General features: G+C 41.9%; 1 protein-coding gene across 2 annotated transcripts in view; it reads left to right on the plus strand.

Moving 5' to 3' along the window:
• The window catches only part of IQGAP2 (IQ motif containing GTPase activating protein 2), a 254,510-nt gene extending 236,254 nt beyond the window's left edge, over positions 1–18,256 (plus strand). For both annotated transcript variants that reach the window (XM_045571611.1, XM_036411313.2), the window contains exons 31-36: positions 6,836–6,923; positions 8,713–8,925; positions 10,109–10,269; positions 11,958–12,095; positions 13,563–13,671; positions 18,024–18,256. In XM_045571611.1, the coding sequence (XP_045427567.1) occupies positions 6,836–6,923; positions 8,713–8,925; positions 10,109–10,269; positions 11,958–12,095; positions 13,563–13,671; positions 18,024–18,137 (823 nt within the window). In that variant the 3' untranslated portion in view covers positions 18,138–18,256. The remainder of the gene's footprint in view (positions 1–6,835; positions 6,924–8,712; positions 8,926–10,108; positions 10,270–11,957; positions 12,096–13,562; positions 13,672–18,023) is intronic.
• The last annotated feature ends 589 nt before the right edge of the window (positions 18,257–18,845 follow it).

Genomic DNA, 18,845 nt, shown 5'->3' on the forward strand with positions numbered 1-18,845 from the left:
ATTTATAAATAATAGGGTATTCTTTCCCTTAGTGCCTCCTGGATATTCCATACCAGTTGCGTACCACAGAGTAAGAAAGAATGAGATCCCTGATGGCAGCATAAATTCAAACATCATAAACCAGGAATACTTGCTCACCAAACAATACAGTCTTTAAGAACTCACAGAAACCAAAGGATGTGTGTTTGCACATTTGAACAGTGGCATGTTGCGGAAAATGGAGACAAAAGAAATAAATGTGTCTTTAAAATAATACTTCACACATACTTCCAAGCTACATGCCCTGAGTTCTGAGGTTGTTTTCACTTGACAGGAGCTTCTGTTCTGCCCCTGACATGCTTCAGACAGCTCTCATTCCCAGTTGATTTTTTCCCCCCCAGATATTTAGACCATGGCCGTAAAAGCTTTCTCTGTTTGCCGTGTTTTGATGTGCGCTGCTTCTATTATGCTTACTTATTTTATCCTCCTGTCACCTAAGGCTCTCTTCATTCATGTAGCCAATATCTGAGTACCGATGCTGTGTCCACAGCACTGGGCTTGATGCTGGGATACAGCAGTGAGCAAGCCGGGACAGGTCCCTGCCCTCCAGAGCCGGAAGTCTGATGGTGGAGGGCACAACTGAGCTGTAGGACAGAGGACAAGATGCAGGACTCATACATAACCTTGGCCTTGGAGAACTGAGTGCAGCTCCTTTAGACTACTGACCAGCAGGCAGATTAAATTTGTGCAGGTAGGACACAGAGCAGAGCAACAAAGGGGGAAATGGTGCAGTCTACTCCCTGGGTTCCTCTGAGCAAGTGCCAGTTAGAAAGGTGACTGGAAATACAGATTGTGTGTTTCCGCCATGCAAATTAAATTAGGTCAAGTATCCTATGATCTCATAAGCTTTGTGCTTAGAAACAATGCAAAGACTTTTTTTTCATAATTGGTTTTGGCTGCTATCCGAACATCATTTTCTAAATGTGCTCAGTGAAAGGTCTGCATTAATTAATGTAAATCACAATTTCGATAGTCTAAAATATTAAATAATTTAAATATCATGTGTTCATGCTTATTTCTGAATGTGAGTCCCATGGTTCTGCCAGTTTTTGGAATTCACATTTTTAAAAGCAAAACTAAACAGCCAGGCCCATCTGTCTTAGCCATTGTCCTGGGCATTGTCCCACTTGCCCCAGCCCTAGAGTGGTTCCCTCCCAGCTCCCCATTGTGTGCTGAAAACAGTCTGCCCCTTTAATATCCATGTTAAATAGAGCCAGCCAGTGGTTTTATTTCAAGATTCTTTTGGCTACTTGGGATTCTTTGCAATTCTTATAATTCCATGTGAATTATAGAATCTTTTCCATTTATACAAAAAAAAAGCAAAAAAAAAAAAAGCTGTTGGGCCAGTGTCTTAATAGACTTGATAATTCACTGCTCTCATAGACCTATGGGGTCTAGAGAGCCTTCCTTTGGGCAGGCTTCAAGATCCTGCTGTTGGCATGCTCCACTAAATAGCCCCATGATCAATGAGAACATCAACTTGAAGATTGACCAATTAGGTGTCCCTGAAAGTGGAATTTGGGTATTGCCCAAAGATTCAAAGAGTTAGCTCCAGAGATTAGGCAAGCCTTACTTCCAAATACATTATACGTTCAGTATATGTTTTTAAATCTTGCTACTAATGGATAATTATAAAATGTGTCATTGGCAGGGAGCTTGGAGACCTTCTATTCTGAGTCTGTATCTTTGAGGTGAGGAAGTTTAAAGTCTAAAATTCTAAGAAGCAAGTAGCTAGTCACTGACAGGCTTTAAATTCATATCATATATCATTGAAATTCCATTAACATACACTTTGAAGTGGTGATTTATGGGGATGATTTTTCCAAGCTAATAAGCCAAATTCCTAACTCAAACATACAATGTAGTTTTTGAGACCCTTCATTAGAGAACCAAATTTAACTGAAATCTGACAGCACCTTCAGAAATTACTATGAAGTAGATAATCATGGAATGTAAATAGTTGGAACGTGAAAAAACCTGGCTTTTCTCTATCAAAAATTATTTTGCTGCCTTGTTAAATGAGTTGTGTTTTCACCTTTAGAAATGCCCTCTTATGATTAATTACAAAATCACTAGCTTTCCAGTCATGAGAAACTCATATTCTTGGGAGTCTCTACAGTAGCAGAATTTGAGGCATTGTTAATCCTTATGCCTGTAAATTTAATTCCATGCTAGTTTCATAGTTCTTACTAATTAAATGAGGATGAAAATGATAATGATAGCAAATAACCTGTAAAGGGACTGTCCTATAGATATAGATAGATAATAGTATACATAATATAATAATATATATATAATGACATTTATCTCATATAATACTCTCAACAACTCCAAGAAATAGAGGAGGAAACAAGGCACAGAACAGACAAAAAACCCTTTTCTAGGGAGTGTGGCTAGTCAGTGGATCATAGATTCAGACTTAAAAGATCTTAAATCTTCCAGGGTCCATTTTCTTGATCACCAGGTTTTACAACTTGTGGCCCGTTGTACTCTCAAGAATCTTAGAGGAAATGTTGAGAGCGATAGCAGAGCAGTTATTGCATACCTGATGCTGGGGCATCTTTCCAGGCCAAAGAGAAAGAATGACTGACAGATGTGAGGGACATGAAGGCATGTAATTGGAGCAGCAAGAAACATTTTATTTGTCTCCCTTCTGTATGTCTATGGAATAGGGAGCCCCGGTGTGGGTGCCTGCCATTTTGTCAGAGCTACCAAGCATGGTGATAGGAAAAGAATCAGAAAAAAAAAAAGAAGAAAAAAAAACCTGGTTCAGGCATCCTAGGGAAACCTGGGATTACAGCTTCAAACTCTCACTTATTAGCTCTGGGGCTCAGAGCCAGTCACCTGACTCTCGGTGTCCTCAGCCACCAATCAGAGAAGAGGGGAAGAGGGAGGAAGGGCTCCAGTGAGCAAATGAAGTCATGCATTCACACCTTATAAATTAGAAAGAAAAAAAAAACACATCCAATTGTAAATCTCATTATAACATGATTCATCTTAAAATATGTGATCCGTATGGGCTTTGTTATTAAGCTTCTTTTTCTACAGAGGTATGTGTTTAAGTAGAAGGAAATATTTGTGGTTTTTAATCATACTTAGCTGTCTGAGTGCTTAAGTTGTCATCTCTTAAGAATGTTTCCCAGCACATGATTCCGTTCAGGCATCCATCATCCCAGCCGAGAGCTTCCCTTGCTTTGGGTCCAGTGAGAGCCGAATAGCTAAGGTGATATTTGAAGTTGGGTGATCAAATGTGTAATCATGTTATTAGAAGTTTAAGCAACTGGAAATGTTCCTTAGCTTCCACAGCACAAGTTTCTTTTCCACCTTGGGTACACTGTCAGGCAGATGGTGGAAGGGGAGGCTCAGAAGTGCTACTGGTCAGAGTGTAATAACAGATGCTGTGTGAGTGGAATGGCCAAACCTAAGGGGCCACGCCAGTTTACGAGCGTCATGTAGACTTACTTACCGACAGTGGGATGTGAGCACAGCTATGATGAATAAGCAGTCTGGTGTGTGTGTGTGTGAATGTCTATGTGTCTTTCTGTCTCTTTCTCCCCTTCCCCTCTCTTCCTCTCACTTCCTTCTTCTTCCTCTTCCCCCTTCTCTCTTTCTCTTTCCCTCATTCTTCCTCAGAGCTAATACCTTCCCATTCAGATAGGGCCCCAGAGCCCCTGGCTTTATCAGCCTGTCTTGCATGTTGTTTGAAGTCACGGGGCCAGTACTCTAACCAGATGATTTATGCTGGTCAGACCACATTGGGAATATTGCGTTTGCATTGACAAACTGAAATGTGAGCAGAACTATGAACTCTCTTTAGATTCAGTTGTGAGGGGCTTAAAGTACTGAGGGGTTGCACTCAGGAAAAGAAAAGTGGTGGCAAAGAGGATGGGGGCACCGTCTGGCACCTCTCTGGGGGGCGAGGAGGGGTGAGGAAAGGAAGCTCAGCTTGTTGTTTTCCCAACTTTCAGAAACCACAGTCCCTCTCGGGTCCTCTTCACCTTATTTGTCAAACCAGGGGTTAGACTGTCTCCCAAGGTGCCCCCTGGGCGGAAGTCCTATGCCTGACCAGGTCCAGGGAGTGGACACCACGGGAAGGCAGGCCTCAGAGGGCTGCCCGTTTAAGAAGGGAGTGAGCGTTCCAATGCTTCACTCGCCAAAGAAATGGAATGTGAGCCACGCAACTGACTTTAAATTTCCCAGAAGCTGCGTTTTTAAAAGAAACAGATGACATTAATTCTACTTTAACCCAGTGTGTGCAAAAGTGTTACTTCAATATGTAATGAGTGTAAAAGATGTTAATAAGGAATGGTACACTCTTGGTTCATACTAAGGCGGTGTGTGTGTCACACTGGCAGCCCGTCTCCATGTGGACCTGCCACGGGGCAGCGGCTCCGGTGCCCCCACATCGGGCAGCACAGCTTCCGTGCTCCCCTGAGTGCTTACAACATGCCAGACCCCAGTGAGCCGAGGGCTTTACATGCAGCTCTTCACTGATTCCTTGCATCCATTCTCAGGGAGATGCCCGTTACATCACGGTGTTTAAGTAAAGGGATAATATAATTCGCACAAGTGCACACAAGCCATGGGAGCCCCAGTTTGACCCTAGATCTGTGTGATCCCAGTGTTCTTAACCAGTAGGCATGCCTGGGGCGAGGGGGTGGGGAGGCAGGTAGTGAGTCCCTTCATGAAGCTGGATGCCCACTTCTATGTAAGATGTCAGGGTTAGAACTTGGCAGTGGATTCCAGCGGCCTAACATACAGCAGGTGGCCAAGGAGAGGGAGGCTGTCCGGGCAGCTTATCTCCCAGCATCTCCTGCACAAACAAACATCCGCTCGCCATAGCCCCAGTCATTTTGGTCACAGATAGCTTCTCTGAAGAGATGAGCTGGGAGTTTCCTGGAAGCATATATCATATGTGGTTCCTAGAATATTACTTTAGATAAGAGACGTCACTGTGTGTGTGTGTTTTTTAAAATCACCCAGAGCTTTTATTTTTAGCCTGATGTTCCCGTTTCAGACATGTATGATGATGATTGGGGGACGGGGCTGTGTGGGGAGCCACGGCGGCCTCGAGAACAGTGCCCTCTCTCATGTGGCTATAATTAGCAGGCGCCCACCTTTGACTCTTGGCAGCCTGTTTATCTGCGCGCTCCCAGACAGCCCATAAATCCCCGGCAGGGACGGGTCATGGGCCAGCGGAAAGGGCTGTGATCATTCTTCTCAGACAGACTTGCAGTAAGGAAGAAGTGAGAAAAATGATGTTTACAGATTTCACCCTATTTTCAAAGATAACATTTTTGGAATTGACTTTGAGGGCTTCCTCTGTTGTTTGTGAGCAGTTGCCCGATGCTTCAGAGCATGAGCATTGTTTTGTTTTGGTTCCCGTTGTCCATGCTGTGCGGACATTCCCTGCTGTAGTTGAGGAAAACTTCATCGTCCAGGGAGACCACGTGATGCCTTTGAAAGAGCTGAGGTGAAATGCAACAGCAGGACTGCATGAAAAGTGAAATTTCAGACACTGAATAGACCTGTTTGTAACTCCAGGCAACTTCTCTCTGCTTCCTTTGCTTGGAAGGGATGCTCTAGCCTAGGGGTGTCGAACTCAATCAGAGAAGGGGCCAAAATCTAAAATCCAGCCTAAATCGCGGGCCGAATGGTTTACTGAACAGTCATAAACTGTCATTGTGATGGAAATGCAGCGGAGTGCAGTGATGACAGTGCGGTATGGGCCACATTGCAAGGCCTGGCGGGACGGATTTGGCCCGCGGGCCTTGTGTTTGACACATGTGCTCTAGCCAGTAGCACTGTCCCCACTCAGGGAAAAGTGAGCCGACTTGACCATTTGCCTTTTATGCTAAAGCTAGAGGCCTGGTGCACGAAATCTGTGCAAGGGGCTTGGCCCCCACCCGCCTTGGCAGCTGCCTTGGCCTTGGCCCCCACCACCAAGACTTCATCGGGAAGGTCGTCCAGAAGGACATCCGGTCTAATTAGCATATTACACTTTTATTACTGTAGGTTTGTGTACATAACTACATAACCTGATCTTTAATTGGGACAGGATGGCCGAGTACCATAACGAAGGCGCTTTTCTAGCTCCTAACTTTTTACTGAGCAGCTCTTCATTCTCCACCACCTGAAGACAAGGACCCAAGCCCGTCTGTTAGTCCTCCACCAGAGGAGGGGTTCTTCAACCCCCCCGTCCTCCCCACTGCCCCCGCCCCCTGCTGCTGTGTCAGCCAACAGCCAAACCCCACCCCTCTAACCTCCCTCCACAGCCCTCACAGGGCGCCTACTCACACTGGCCTTCCACCCGTTTTAGAACTTTCTCAGAGCAGGAGAGGTAGCCCTTAGTCTGGCTCCTAAAGCCCTGCCATGTATTAAACAGGCTCCGAAGCTTTAAAGTTGTTAAAGTCAGGAAAGGGGGATGTTAGGGATCAGTCCCGCACCCTCTGTGGTAGCAGGCCACATCAGCAGCACTTTTTCCTCCTCCTCCACAAAAAGTAGCCAGAGTCTAAAAAGAAGGACAAGTATTTAGATAAGGAATTATTCGGCATACTTGGGCCCATGTTACTGACAGAATAATCCCCCTCTATCAGGCATAGAAAGCCCAGGCTTCGACTATCAGGCGCTCACAAACGCTCCGGAGCCTTAGAGCAGAGGCGGAGAATTTCTGCGAGACAGTGTTACTTAAGGGATTACTTTCGAAGCGTTATTGCTGCATGTGTGTGCCCTCCCTCGGAGAAGCAGATTTCTGTAGGGCTGCTGTCTGAATCTGTCTCTTTCTCTGTTTTTAAAGGACCAAAAAACTGATCATTGATGTGATCCGGAACCAACCAGGAAACACACTGACAGAAATCTTAGAGACACCCGCAACTGCACAACAGGTATTGGTCTTGGAGTGTTAAATAACAAATGCCATAGATATTCATCCTTTTTATTAATCTTCATGCCAAATGTTTACTGTTATCTCAGAGTATCTATATCTAAAATGATTTGGAAGTAAGTTATTTTTATCCATTACTCTGGCTGAGTTCAGCTACCTAGGAAATCCATATGGAGAATCAATGAAGTAGAAAATGCAGCACTGAATTTAGGCTGGAAGTAATTGTGTCCTGGACTAGGAAGATAGTTCTGGGTCTTTCAAAGCTTCTGAATATTCATCATAAACTTTATCAGTCAGTAGATGGGCAGATAAGTCAGTTAAGGGATAGTTCCGGTCCACAGGATATAGAAAAATGCCTTTCATATTTTATGTTTGCTAACTTGAAGAAACGAAGTGTCTCACATTAAAACTTTTTGAATTCCTCAGAAGCAAATGTCTTGAGTCTGTTGAGTACCGTTATCCTGGTGTAAGTAACTGCAGGCTCATAACAGTTTTGCGTTAAAATCTCTATTAGCATCTTTTAAAATGCATCATTGCCCTGCCCTCATGGCTCAGTTGGTTCCAACATCATCCCACGCACCAAAAAGGTTTCGGGTTCCATCCCCAGTTGGGACACATATGGGAGGCAACCTATCTCTGTTTCTCTGTCTCTCACTCTCTCCCTGCCAGTAAACATATCCTCAGGTGAGACTTAAAAAATAAAATGCATGTTTGGTTAGTTCTGAATTAATTTCATTGTTGCTTTAGTATCAGTAATCGCCACTCCTTAAGCAAACGTTGACAAAATCATCTAATTAGTTCTTTCTTAGAAGAACTGCACATAATCTTCCTAAATCATTCCTAATTAAATTGGTTACCAAGAAATCATTGTCACAGTTTTAAGAAACATAAAATAAAATTAATTTTTTGATGTTGGTTAATGTGTGGATATTTTTAAAACAATGTAGGTAGAACATCCTACTAATCTAGTATGAGAATTTTAGTCCTTATTCTTATTTCATTTTTTCCCAAATGTAGCATAGTCACTAAGAACACAGACTTCCAAGGTCAAGTATAACTCTGTACCTCCTAGCTGTGTAACCCTAGGCACCTAGAAATATTTCTGTGCCTCATTTTCCTCAATTGTAAAATGGGAAGAAGAATAGTACCAATTCACAGACAGGAATAAATGAGCTAAAACATGGTAGAGGGTAGAATGATACCTGGAACATGTTAAGTGCTCAATAGCATTGGCTGCTGCTGCTACTATTGCTGTTTACTGCTGGCCTGTTAAATTGTTCCTGTGCCCATAATGGTGACCTGTGCACTGTGTGTCTAATAACATTTGTGTCCTCAGACTTTACTTACTGTGTCAATCAGTTGTCTAGTACAATGAAATAGGAAGATCACCAGTCCCTTTTATTACTGTTTTTTTAAAACTATCGAAATTACATTCATTCATTTACTTATCATTTATTTAGGAACTTACCACATGCTAGAATATTTTTATTTCCTTTGGTTCAAAGAAAGCCTTAGCTTATTCAGAGATGGAAGTTTGAGAATATTCTCTCAATCTCTGACTGCCTTCTTGGCTTAAAATAGGGCGGATGTGTGAGAGGTTAGCTGAGTTCTGCCCAAAGTAATTCCTTCCCAAAGACCTACCTCAAGACCCATGAAGAGCACATCTGGTGATTGGAATCTGGTTTGAGGACTTCTCTCATTATGACAGTAACTTGCTTTGTGCAGGTTCTGAATCTGTGGGACTAGGGAGTCAGATAAAAAGCAACATCTTGATATTTTTCGCTTTTCAGGAAAAGGCTCATGCCACAGACATGGAGAGCCGTGCAATTAAATATTCCAAGGCTCCAGAAGAAATGAAGGACGGACAGTCTATGGTTGAAGATGCACAGCTGCCCCTTGAGCAGAAAAAGAGGAAAATCCAGAGGAATCTTCGGACTTTGGAAGAGATGGGACGCCTGTCATCCAAAAATAAATACCAAGACATTCTCAATGCGATTGCCAAGGTTTTTGGAAATAATAATTCTTTCTTAGCAGCCATTTGCTAATCATTGGTCACATTCTGAGCAATCTGGGAGGTGACAGGAGGAATTCATATTTGTATATGCCATGGTCAATATCACAGACTGTTCAAGGTTTCAAAGCAGTGGATGACTTTTAATAATGATCCTAATCCCCCCAAGTCATTATAAGAGTTGACACATACCGGAAATAAATGTTCCGGAAATGTCATAGCTATGTTTCATCTTGTAAGCAATACCTACTGGTCTTCTTAAGATGACACTTTTAGGAGAGTTCTTTCTGGAGTTGTTAGTTGTCTTATTGCCCAATTGCTCTTAGGACCTGCCACTGAGATGGTACATTTATGTCCCTGAAAATTTACCTCTAAGTGCAGTTCTGACTTAAAGACTCGTTTCCATGTTCTCATCCCATATCTTTACAGTTGAGAAACTTCCTGAGCAAAGGCTCTCAAATTAGCACAAGGAAACACGACAGGAACTGGCTGAGACCTGTTTGCCAAGGATAAGAAAGTATTTGGTTTCCAAGGATATTTGGGTTCAAAGGACATTTTATTCTTTTTATCCACACACACCCTTTAAAATGGGTCGAGAGGTTAAAAGCAGTGACGTGATCAGAGAAAAAGCTTTCTTGCTTCTGGGAGGCAAGTGCACTGGGCTTCGTGCTTCCATGGAACGCCATGGTCCGTTCCATGGGCTGTTTGCTCCCAGCAGCTGACTCAAGGGAAGCAGCACTCCTTTCTATAGCTCTGGGCAGGAGATATTCATCTTTGAGAATGGGTAGTAGAGAAATTGATGCTTCTTTGCTTTTACATGGAGAAAAAAATATACCTTAGCAACTTGCTTAAAGTAAGGCGAGACAGTCCTGATTTTTAACAATTTGTCCCGCATCCCACGGCATTTTTAAAAAGTCCCAATTTTTCTTTAAAAAAAGACAAATCGTTAAAAAATTGGGACATCTAGTCACCTTATCTTAAAGTGAAACATGGGCACTTGCCAGTTCAGAAGTGAAGAGGGAAGGTTGTGAGGAATTAAAATAAAGTGACTGAGACAAACAACAAGTTAACAGTCACAAATTCCGATTTGATGCTTGATGCTCACCTTGTCGAAAATGGGCAAGATGGTAAAGCTCACTTCTGCTTAAATCTCACATAGCTTTTTCTTGTCTTAGGATATTCGAAATCAAAGAATCTATCGTAAGCTTCGAAAAGCTGAATTGGCCAAACTTCAGCAGACCTTGAAAGCACTTAACGAGAAGGCAGCGTTTTATGAAGAGCAAGTTAATTATTATGACACCTACATAAAGACTTGCTTAGACAACTTAAAAAGAAAGTAAGTTAAAACCATATATTTATTTGCAATGTCATGATTTATATGGGATGTCAATTCTTTTACAGTCTTGGGCTGTTGGGTTGGGTTTGGAAGCAACTTTTTGCTTTATTTTATAACCAAAAACTAGAATCTCAATTTTATGAATTGGCACTGTGGACTAAGAAGGCAGGACTGAATTTAGAAACTTTGTAATTCCCCACCAGCATAATTTTATACCTGAAATTAAAGTAGCTTGGGAAAGAAATTGCATTATGTCTTTTGTCTTTTTTAGTCAAAGACGTCTTTTAAGCACTATTATAAAAAACAATGGCTACTCTTGTTTTTTGGGGATGTTTACAGTAGACAATAATTTATGTTCTTGGTAATGTTAGATAACACCAGATATTTGCTATTTGCATAGCAGCCTAATGATTTTAAATTGCTTAGTAGTTTTAAAAAAATCATCATTGATACAAAAGACAAAATTTGGCAGTTCTCTGTTACCCATTAGCATGCATAGCATAGATTTTCGATATGCATTATAGCTACTTGTAATGAGTATTGTTTGCTCATAATTTTTCTTATCATTAGACTAAGGTCAATACTTAATAAAATTTTAATTACCCTTTTAAATAGGTAATACAGTGTTTTTATGTAATGCTTGTTGTCAACTTGGACAGTAGGAAATGGTGCTATAGGGAAAAATATATTCCATTAATCTTAGAAGCTTGATGAAGGGAAATAACCAAATATCAGTCAACGTGTGTGTCCCACTAGTTCTGAATTTTAATTCATTTGCTTGTGGCCTGTAAATTACTTTTGCTCTGTCCCTGGGAGGAAAAAGTTGGTCAAGTTAATATTCAGTAGAAATATTAGAAGTTTTAGAAACTTAAGAAATGTTAGAGGTTTTCTTTACATATTTATTACAGACTATGTCAGACTTCAGTTTGAATTACAGGCTAAACTACTTGAAAGCATTTAACAAGCTCTTGCAGCCAGGGGAGCTAGACTTGGTTCTGATTCTCTCTCACAGTAGGTGATCTTGAACCTGTCCGGTGAACTTCTCTGGAGCCCCAGGTGTCTCCTGTGAAGGCGAATGAGGAGTGCCAGCCTCAGAGCTAAATGGAATAGCATGTAGAAAAGGAACTTTATTTCAGAGCATTATGGAAAAGTTAATCCTGTACGTGTGAGGCAGTGTTTATAAAGCTCTTAGAACAGTGCTGGCTACGTAGTATCTGTTGAAGGAATTAAAGCAGCCCCAGGAATACCTTTACTAAGGTGACCATACGTCCGGCTTTTGGCGGGACAGTCCCTTGGGACGCGGGACAAATTGTTAAAAATCGGGACGTCTAATCACCTTACTTTACTTAGGAGTACACTGTTCCTGTTATTGCACCAACGCTGCTTACAAAAGGAGTTCATAGGGCCACTTCGAGGTGTCTGAGAAATAGAGTGCAAGTTCTATGGAAAATATTCGTCTGTAATTCAAACTTCGTCACTTTGGAAATAGTTTCCCCTGAAGCGGTGCCTCGTGAGGTCTTACTGCGTGGGGAAAATCGCCACCTACTGCCACAGAATAGGAAGTTGCCTCTTCGGGGCCATGGGGGCCAGGTCTGCACAGCAGCGTGCACCTAGGGCCTGGCTACTGCGTTGCCAGGAACATCGAGTTTGCCAATGCGATGACAGACGGCTTGTTCTCCTTTTGCTAGGAATTCCCGGCGGTCAATCAAAGTAGACGGGAAAGGAGAGCCCAAGGGGATGAAGAGGGCGAAGCCCGTGAGGTACACGGGTGCGAAGCTGCATGAGAAGGGTGTGCTGCTGGGCATCGAGGACATACAGACCAACCAGTGAGTGTGACCAGGAACCCCCACAGAACGCCCCCCCCACAGCGCCCCTAACGCCTCACCCACAGTCCTCTGAGGAGAGCTTCCTTTGGTCTGTCAGGGCTAACCCTTGATGACAGGTGATGGGAAGATGCATGGGTTGTCATCGCTAAGTCTTCCCAGCAGGCCTTGAGCATCTGGTGGGCTGTATGAAGGGCTCATCAAGGTGTGTTTCCCATGGCCTGTCCAGTGTATCTGGATTCGCCAGCCCCCCTGTTCCCTCCAAAAGAAACGGAGTCATAGCAGTGAGAATGAAGGCTGCCTTCTGGTCTTGATAGGTTAGATGGTTTACCATTGAAAAGTGGTGCTTTTCTCATTTCAAAGCCACATACTGCGCGCCAACCTGGGTCTGACACCCCAGCCCTGGGGGCGCCTTTGGTGTGGAGGAGAGAGCCGCACCCCCTCTGCATCCCCTCCCCAGGCGCCATCGGGTTTTCCCTTTTAAAGGGACCTGGAAAGCACCAAATGAACAAACAAAAAGTTGTAGACACAGATAACAGCATGGCGGTTACCAGAGGGCAGGAGGGATACAGGAAGTGGTAAAGGGTAAAGAGGGTCAAACGTATGTTAACAGAAGGAGATCTGACTTTGAGTGGTGGGCACAGTGCAATCTACAGGGCATGTGTCATTGAAGTGTACACTTGAAACCTACGTAACTTTATTAGCCAACGTCACCCCAGTAAATTTAATTAGTAATGAAAATAGAAAGGGACCGTGAACCTGATGCCTCATCACACCCTTGTCCTTGGTCTGGGGGAAGCCAGATCCACTGCTCCTAACTCCTCGCCTCCCGTCAGGGCCTGGCTTCGGTTCCATTCTCCCATCAAACCTCCTGAGGGCATGGACTCAGAGAAAACGCTGCTTCCTATAAAAGCCTCTGAAACACTTACCTAGCCTCTCAGTGATATAAGTCAATGTTCAATTCTCATATTCTATGACTCTCCTATACTTCCAACTCTATTTTATGCTCTTTAAGAGCAAGGACCATATTTTGCGTTTCTGTTGTCATTAAGCACCTACTCCAGTGCTCTGTGAGTTACCTCAACAAGAGCCATGAAGCACAGTTTTAGTGAGCAGGATGGAGGAAAGGATGGGTAGTTTGGGATGACTTAGAGTGGTCGGCAAACTCATTAGTCAACAGAGCCAAATATCAACAATACAATGATTGAAATTTCTTTTGAGAGCCATATTTTTGAAACTTAAACTTCTTCTAATGCCACTCCTTCAGAATAGACTCGCCCAGACCGTGGTACTTTGTGGAAGAGCCACACTCAAGGGGCCAAAGAGCTGCATGTGGCTCGCAAGCCTCAGTTTGCCAACCACAGACTTAGACCATTCATTGAGAATGATAACTGAGGATTCCATTGCTTTGTTTCAGCTTTGAGCATATATTTGTAGTTCCACATGTGTGACTGACCCTCTCTTCATTAGGTTTAAAAATGTTACATTTGATATCTCAGCCACTGAAGATGTGGGCATCTTCGATGTCAAATCCAAATTCCTGGGCGTGGAGATGGAAAAGGTGCAGCTCGATATTCAGGTAAGCTGGGACTTCTGAGAACTGAGGGTGAGCCCTGAAATTACCTCTTCTTGATGACAATGAACTTCTGCAAAGAAGGCCAATGTAAGCCTTATTAGCCAATATTAGCTTTTGATGCATTGATTATTTTTTTAAAGGTTATGATTTTTCAAATGATTGGAACTTAAAAAGCTTTTAGGTGGTAAAACCATGTTTTCCATTTTAAAGCGTAGAGAATAATATGAAAGTATCCAGAGCTATTGAGTAGAGGCTGGAAAGTTTCCTGTTGTGAGGAACTTGTACTTCTTTCTAAGACTATGTGTGCACAGGATTGGAGCTTTCTTGTTTGCATTTCTCCTCCTTCCTCCCTCCTCCTTGCTGGAGTGTTTTTTTTTACATGTTTTTTTAATCTATTCATTTGTTTGGGATCATATGAATGAATGACTTTGTGCAAAACAGGTAACTATAAATAGAAAAATGATATTTGCAGTCTGAGTTATTGTTATTTTCTCATAAGAACTACATTTGAGCCAAAGATACTTGAACAGAAACTGAGAAACCCAGTCTATGTCGCCGACCTCCAAAAAACTAAGGGGGGATACAACCAAACATCTGCTGCCAACTTCTTCATTCTTAGCATAGAATCAATTTAGAGAATTGACTTTTCTTTTTTGTATAAGAATGTTTAAATGGCAATAATGCCTATTTATCTGGGTCCCAAACTATTTGGAAGAAATGGTTTTCAGGTATTCTACATGAACCATCTTGACCCGCCACTGGACATGATGGATGTCCCAGCCTCACTGCCCGCCCAGCGCCGCCCAGCCCTGAGAGCCCTGAGGTTACCTCCCTCCAGGGAGCAGATAACAGAGCCCTCTTTTCTATCTTGCCTGTTTATAACTTAAGACGAAAATGGGAGCTAAGTGGGCATGATAAAAACAGTGAGATCATGGAGCAAATTAGAGTATAGAGCGAGAAATAAAAGACACTATGTAATTATGAAACGTATACTTAAATAAACAGTATTGTTTTCTAACTGAATTTAAATATCACTAACTGTATCCATCTAACAATTTAATGGGAAGTCTTGAGTTACTTCACGTAACATTTTGGCAAACATGGGAAGAGAAAAGAATGCTCCTTGGTTACTGATTCTTCTCCAGAGATGGCAGGCATACCATGCGCTTGCCAGGCAGGGAAGGACCCAAGGTCAATCAGTATCAACTGGACAAGTGACCAGGAGACCTCTGTTTAGGAAGGCCGCAGACATTCCGTGCCATTTCCTCTGATGCAAATTCCACATTTTGTTAAGGATTTAATATGCAGTGGGATCAGCTATTTGTACCATTCGTTGATCCACATAATTGTGAAATGTTACTCCTTAGCTAATAAGTCCAAGATCTTTAAAGTCATTACCATATCATTATGACCACCTTTACGATTTGCAAGGCTCGATGTAAATGAAAATAATATTCATTTTTATACTTACTGAGAATTTCAAGATGGTGACAGCAGAACATTAAAGTAGAGGGCCCTTCTGATGATGAAACCCTGCACAGATTGAATGTCCAAGGAGCTAGCCCTACATATATTAGCTGTCAGACATAAAGTCAGGCTTCTATACATAGAGCTTTCAGACAATTACGTTGGTAATTCAAGTGAATTATCAAGAGAAACATGATGGCCAGATCTTTACTATGAGTCTAGAAGTTTTTATCAGCCGAAACCAGTTTGGCTTAGTGGATAGAGCGTCGGCCTGTGGACTGAAAGGTCCTGGGTTCGATTCCAGTCAAGGGCATGTACCTTGGTTGCAGGCACATCCCCAGTGGGGGGTATGCAAGAAGCAGCTGATCGATGATTCTCCTTCATCGATGCTAACTCTCTATCCCTCTCTCTTCCTTTCTGTAAAAAATCAATAAAATACTTATTTTTTAAAAAGTCCTGATTTAAAAAAAGAAGTTTCTAACAGCCCTAGTTGGTTTGACTCAGTGGGTAAATGGTCGATCCAAAGACTGAACGGTCTCAGGTTCGATTCCAGTCAAGGGTGCTTACCTCAGTTGCAGGCTCAATCCCCTGGTCTTGTCAGGGTGCATGGGGGAGGCAACCAGTTGATGTGTCTCTCTCACATTGATATTTCTCTTTCTGTGTCTCTCCCTCTCCCTTTCACAAATCAATGGGAAAATATCCTTGGGTGAGGATTAACAGTAAAATGATTCTAACAGGTCTAAGGAAGATGCCATGTAGCACTGTGTCTAGGTTTACTTCAGCGCACTCTTCCCTTAGTTCCTAAAGGTTATATCCTACTAGAGGCCTGGTGCATGAAAATTCATGCACTGGAGGGGGGGAATCCCTCAGCCAGGCCTTCCCCCTCTCACAGTCCAGGAGCCCTCAGCGGCAGGAGGCGACCAGGCTATCAGGGGAAGGTGGTGCCCCATCACACCTCTGCTGCTGCCACTGCCAACAGCTCAAGCTTTGGCCAGCCCTGGTTACCTGAGCCTAGGGTGGCTCTGGACAGCTGGGTATGCCACCATCTTTGAGGGTGGGGCAGTCAATTAGCATATTCCCTCTTTATTAGATAGGAGAGAGAGAATAGCTATAGGCTGTATACATAACAGAAGGGTGAGATGTACATGAATGTGTTCTGCTTATACAAATAATGGCCTGTGCTCACTGAGGCTGCAGGGTTGGCATTCTCCCTTTCCCAGTTGAAGAGTGAAGGTGCTGAGAGCTGATTAGGGAAGAGGCAGCCTGAGTTCACTGTCTTCACTACTCTGCTCCACTGCCTCTCTCACAGGTTCCAGCTGATCCCGACAAGAAAAGAGTTTGCAGATACCTTGATCGCATAGGCCCAGTAACTCTCCTGTGAGGTCAAGAGTGTTATTCTCAGTTTACACACAAGGAAACAGGGTTTATGTGGCACTGCAAGATCAGATGATAGCAAACGGTGGAGCTAATACTAAAATCTGGTCTTCCAATGGCAAGTGCTCTCTGCTCCGCACCTGGGGGGCCCAGCTAATTCCCCATGCATCGGCCATTCCTTCTCAATTCTATTGATTTCTTTTCTAAGAGATTTGGATTTACAGACTTTGCCTTTCCCAAAGGGAAAGTGAACCACCAGTACACTTCAGTAGGTAAAAGCATTCTTGATGAAAGAACTTCAGTTCCCTATGGAATTTCCGTCTCAGAAGCATATCTAAATAATGTAAGAGTTTAGTTGAGTGCAGTTGGAGGTAATTGAAAAAGTAGAGGAGGAAGCTAACAAGAGCCACTTTCTCTCAAAAATGATTCTGCAGGTGGCCTTCCTCAAGACAGTATCATTAAGAACCAAGAAATTTTCAGAGCTAAACATAAGACATTATCATTAAGAACCGAGAAATTTTCAGAGCTATTATAGAAACAAGAAAATTAAACTTGGGTATTAGTCTGGGCAGTTCTATTTGGCAAAAGTCTCATGTCCTGTGTATTTTGAAATGTTACTGCTTAGTCTCATGTAAATGGCTGGTGAGACCCAGTTATGAATTTTAGCAGGTGAGTTTTTTGTTGTTGTTGTTGTTGTTACATGGTGGCAGGGGAACACAGAATGACAGACTGACTTGGGAATGAGGGCTTCTTCTCAGTTTAGTAACAGAAGTAGTCTGGGTCAGAAGGAGTTAACTTTGGATAGCAGTTCTCCAAATTTCAATTATACAACTTCAAAAATAAATAGCATCATCCCTTCACCCCATTTGTACATATTTGTTTATAAAGTATACTTGCTCCTATCACTATGCTAAAAATATACTTTATAAAACATGTACAAAATTTAAATGTTTAAAAAGTGAACAAAATAAAAATAAATAGTTCTAATATTCTTTTTACTCCTTAAGGAATCATTTTTACTCTGTTCACGTTAGAAAACACTGTTGTTCTGAAGGATATACCCCATCTTGCTGGAACATTTGTTTTAAAAATTTTTTAATTAAAAATTAAAATTATATATCTGAATTAACTATCATAATGGTTTTCTTCAAATGGTTTCTATCCATTCTAAAAATCTGCTTCCTTTCATTTAAGTAAATGATTCTTAAAGTATGGTACCCCGGCCAACAATATAATCATCATGAATAGGCACTTGTTAAAATACAAATATTGGGGCCCAACCCCAGAGCTACAGAATCAGAAATTCCTGGGTGTGGGGCCTAGCATGTTTTAGCTAGCCCCTGTTTTCACCAGATGAACATGTTCTGCTTATACAAATAATGGCCTGTATAAGAACTCCCACCTAGGTCAGTAGGTCCCTTGAATCTTATTTTCGTCAACAAATTGTTCTGGAATGTTTTTTTAAATGTGTTAAATGTTAAGTCTGAGATTTAATGATGTTCCTTAAATTTCAGGAATTACTTGAGATGCAATATGAAGGAGTAGCTGTAATGAAAATGTTTGATAAGGTTAAAGTGAATGTAAACCTTCTCATATACCTGCTGAACAAGAAATTCTATGGAAAGTGAAGTGCCTGCAGAAATTCCGTGGATTCGGTTTCACCTGGATCGGGAAATGAATCTGTTTCGTATTTTTGTTTTTAAACATGATTGGAATCACTGCTCATAAACGTGTGATTTTTTTTTAAGACCAAAACTATTCCGAAGAATGTACCCACTGTGCCTTTTTGATAATTTGATACTACTAGAATGACACACAAAATGAATTAATGAAAACACTTCCACATTATACGGTGGAATAGGTACTCTGATTAAAACTCTGGACATTCTGTGATTTGTGTTCAAGTAGGGAGAAATGAATTTAGCTGACTAGGGACAAATGTGAAAACCTATTTTCCTATGAAAAAATGTTGTGTCCCATTTGAATAATGTACTGCTTCATAGATTTTTTTTTAATCTGTGAAGAAATGGAAACCTAATTATTTGTAATGAATTATTTAGACAGATACTTAGTTCTAAGCCCTGTCTTCTGGGAGTTATCAATTTTAAAGAGAACTTTTGTGCAATTTTAAATGAAGTTTTTATAAGTAATTGAAAGTGACAATAACACTTTCTGTATAAAAGTATATATTTTATGTGATTTATTCCTACTAAATGAAGTGCACTAGTGCCTCATGGTAAAGACTCTTGTACCCAGAGCCTGTAAGTGACTAAGGAACATCGTGAATAGCGATCTTAGGCCCCCACATCCACCCCTCACAATTTATTTGAATACTT

This window comes from Pipistrellus kuhlii, unplaced genomic scaffold, assembly GCF_014108245.1.
Source record: "Pipistrellus kuhlii isolate mPipKuh1 unplaced genomic scaffold, mPipKuh1.p scaffold_m20_p_4, whole genome shotgun sequence".
In the NCBI taxonomy this organism is placed as follows: Eukaryota; Metazoa; Chordata; class Mammalia; order Chiroptera; family Vespertilionidae; genus Pipistrellus; species Pipistrellus kuhlii.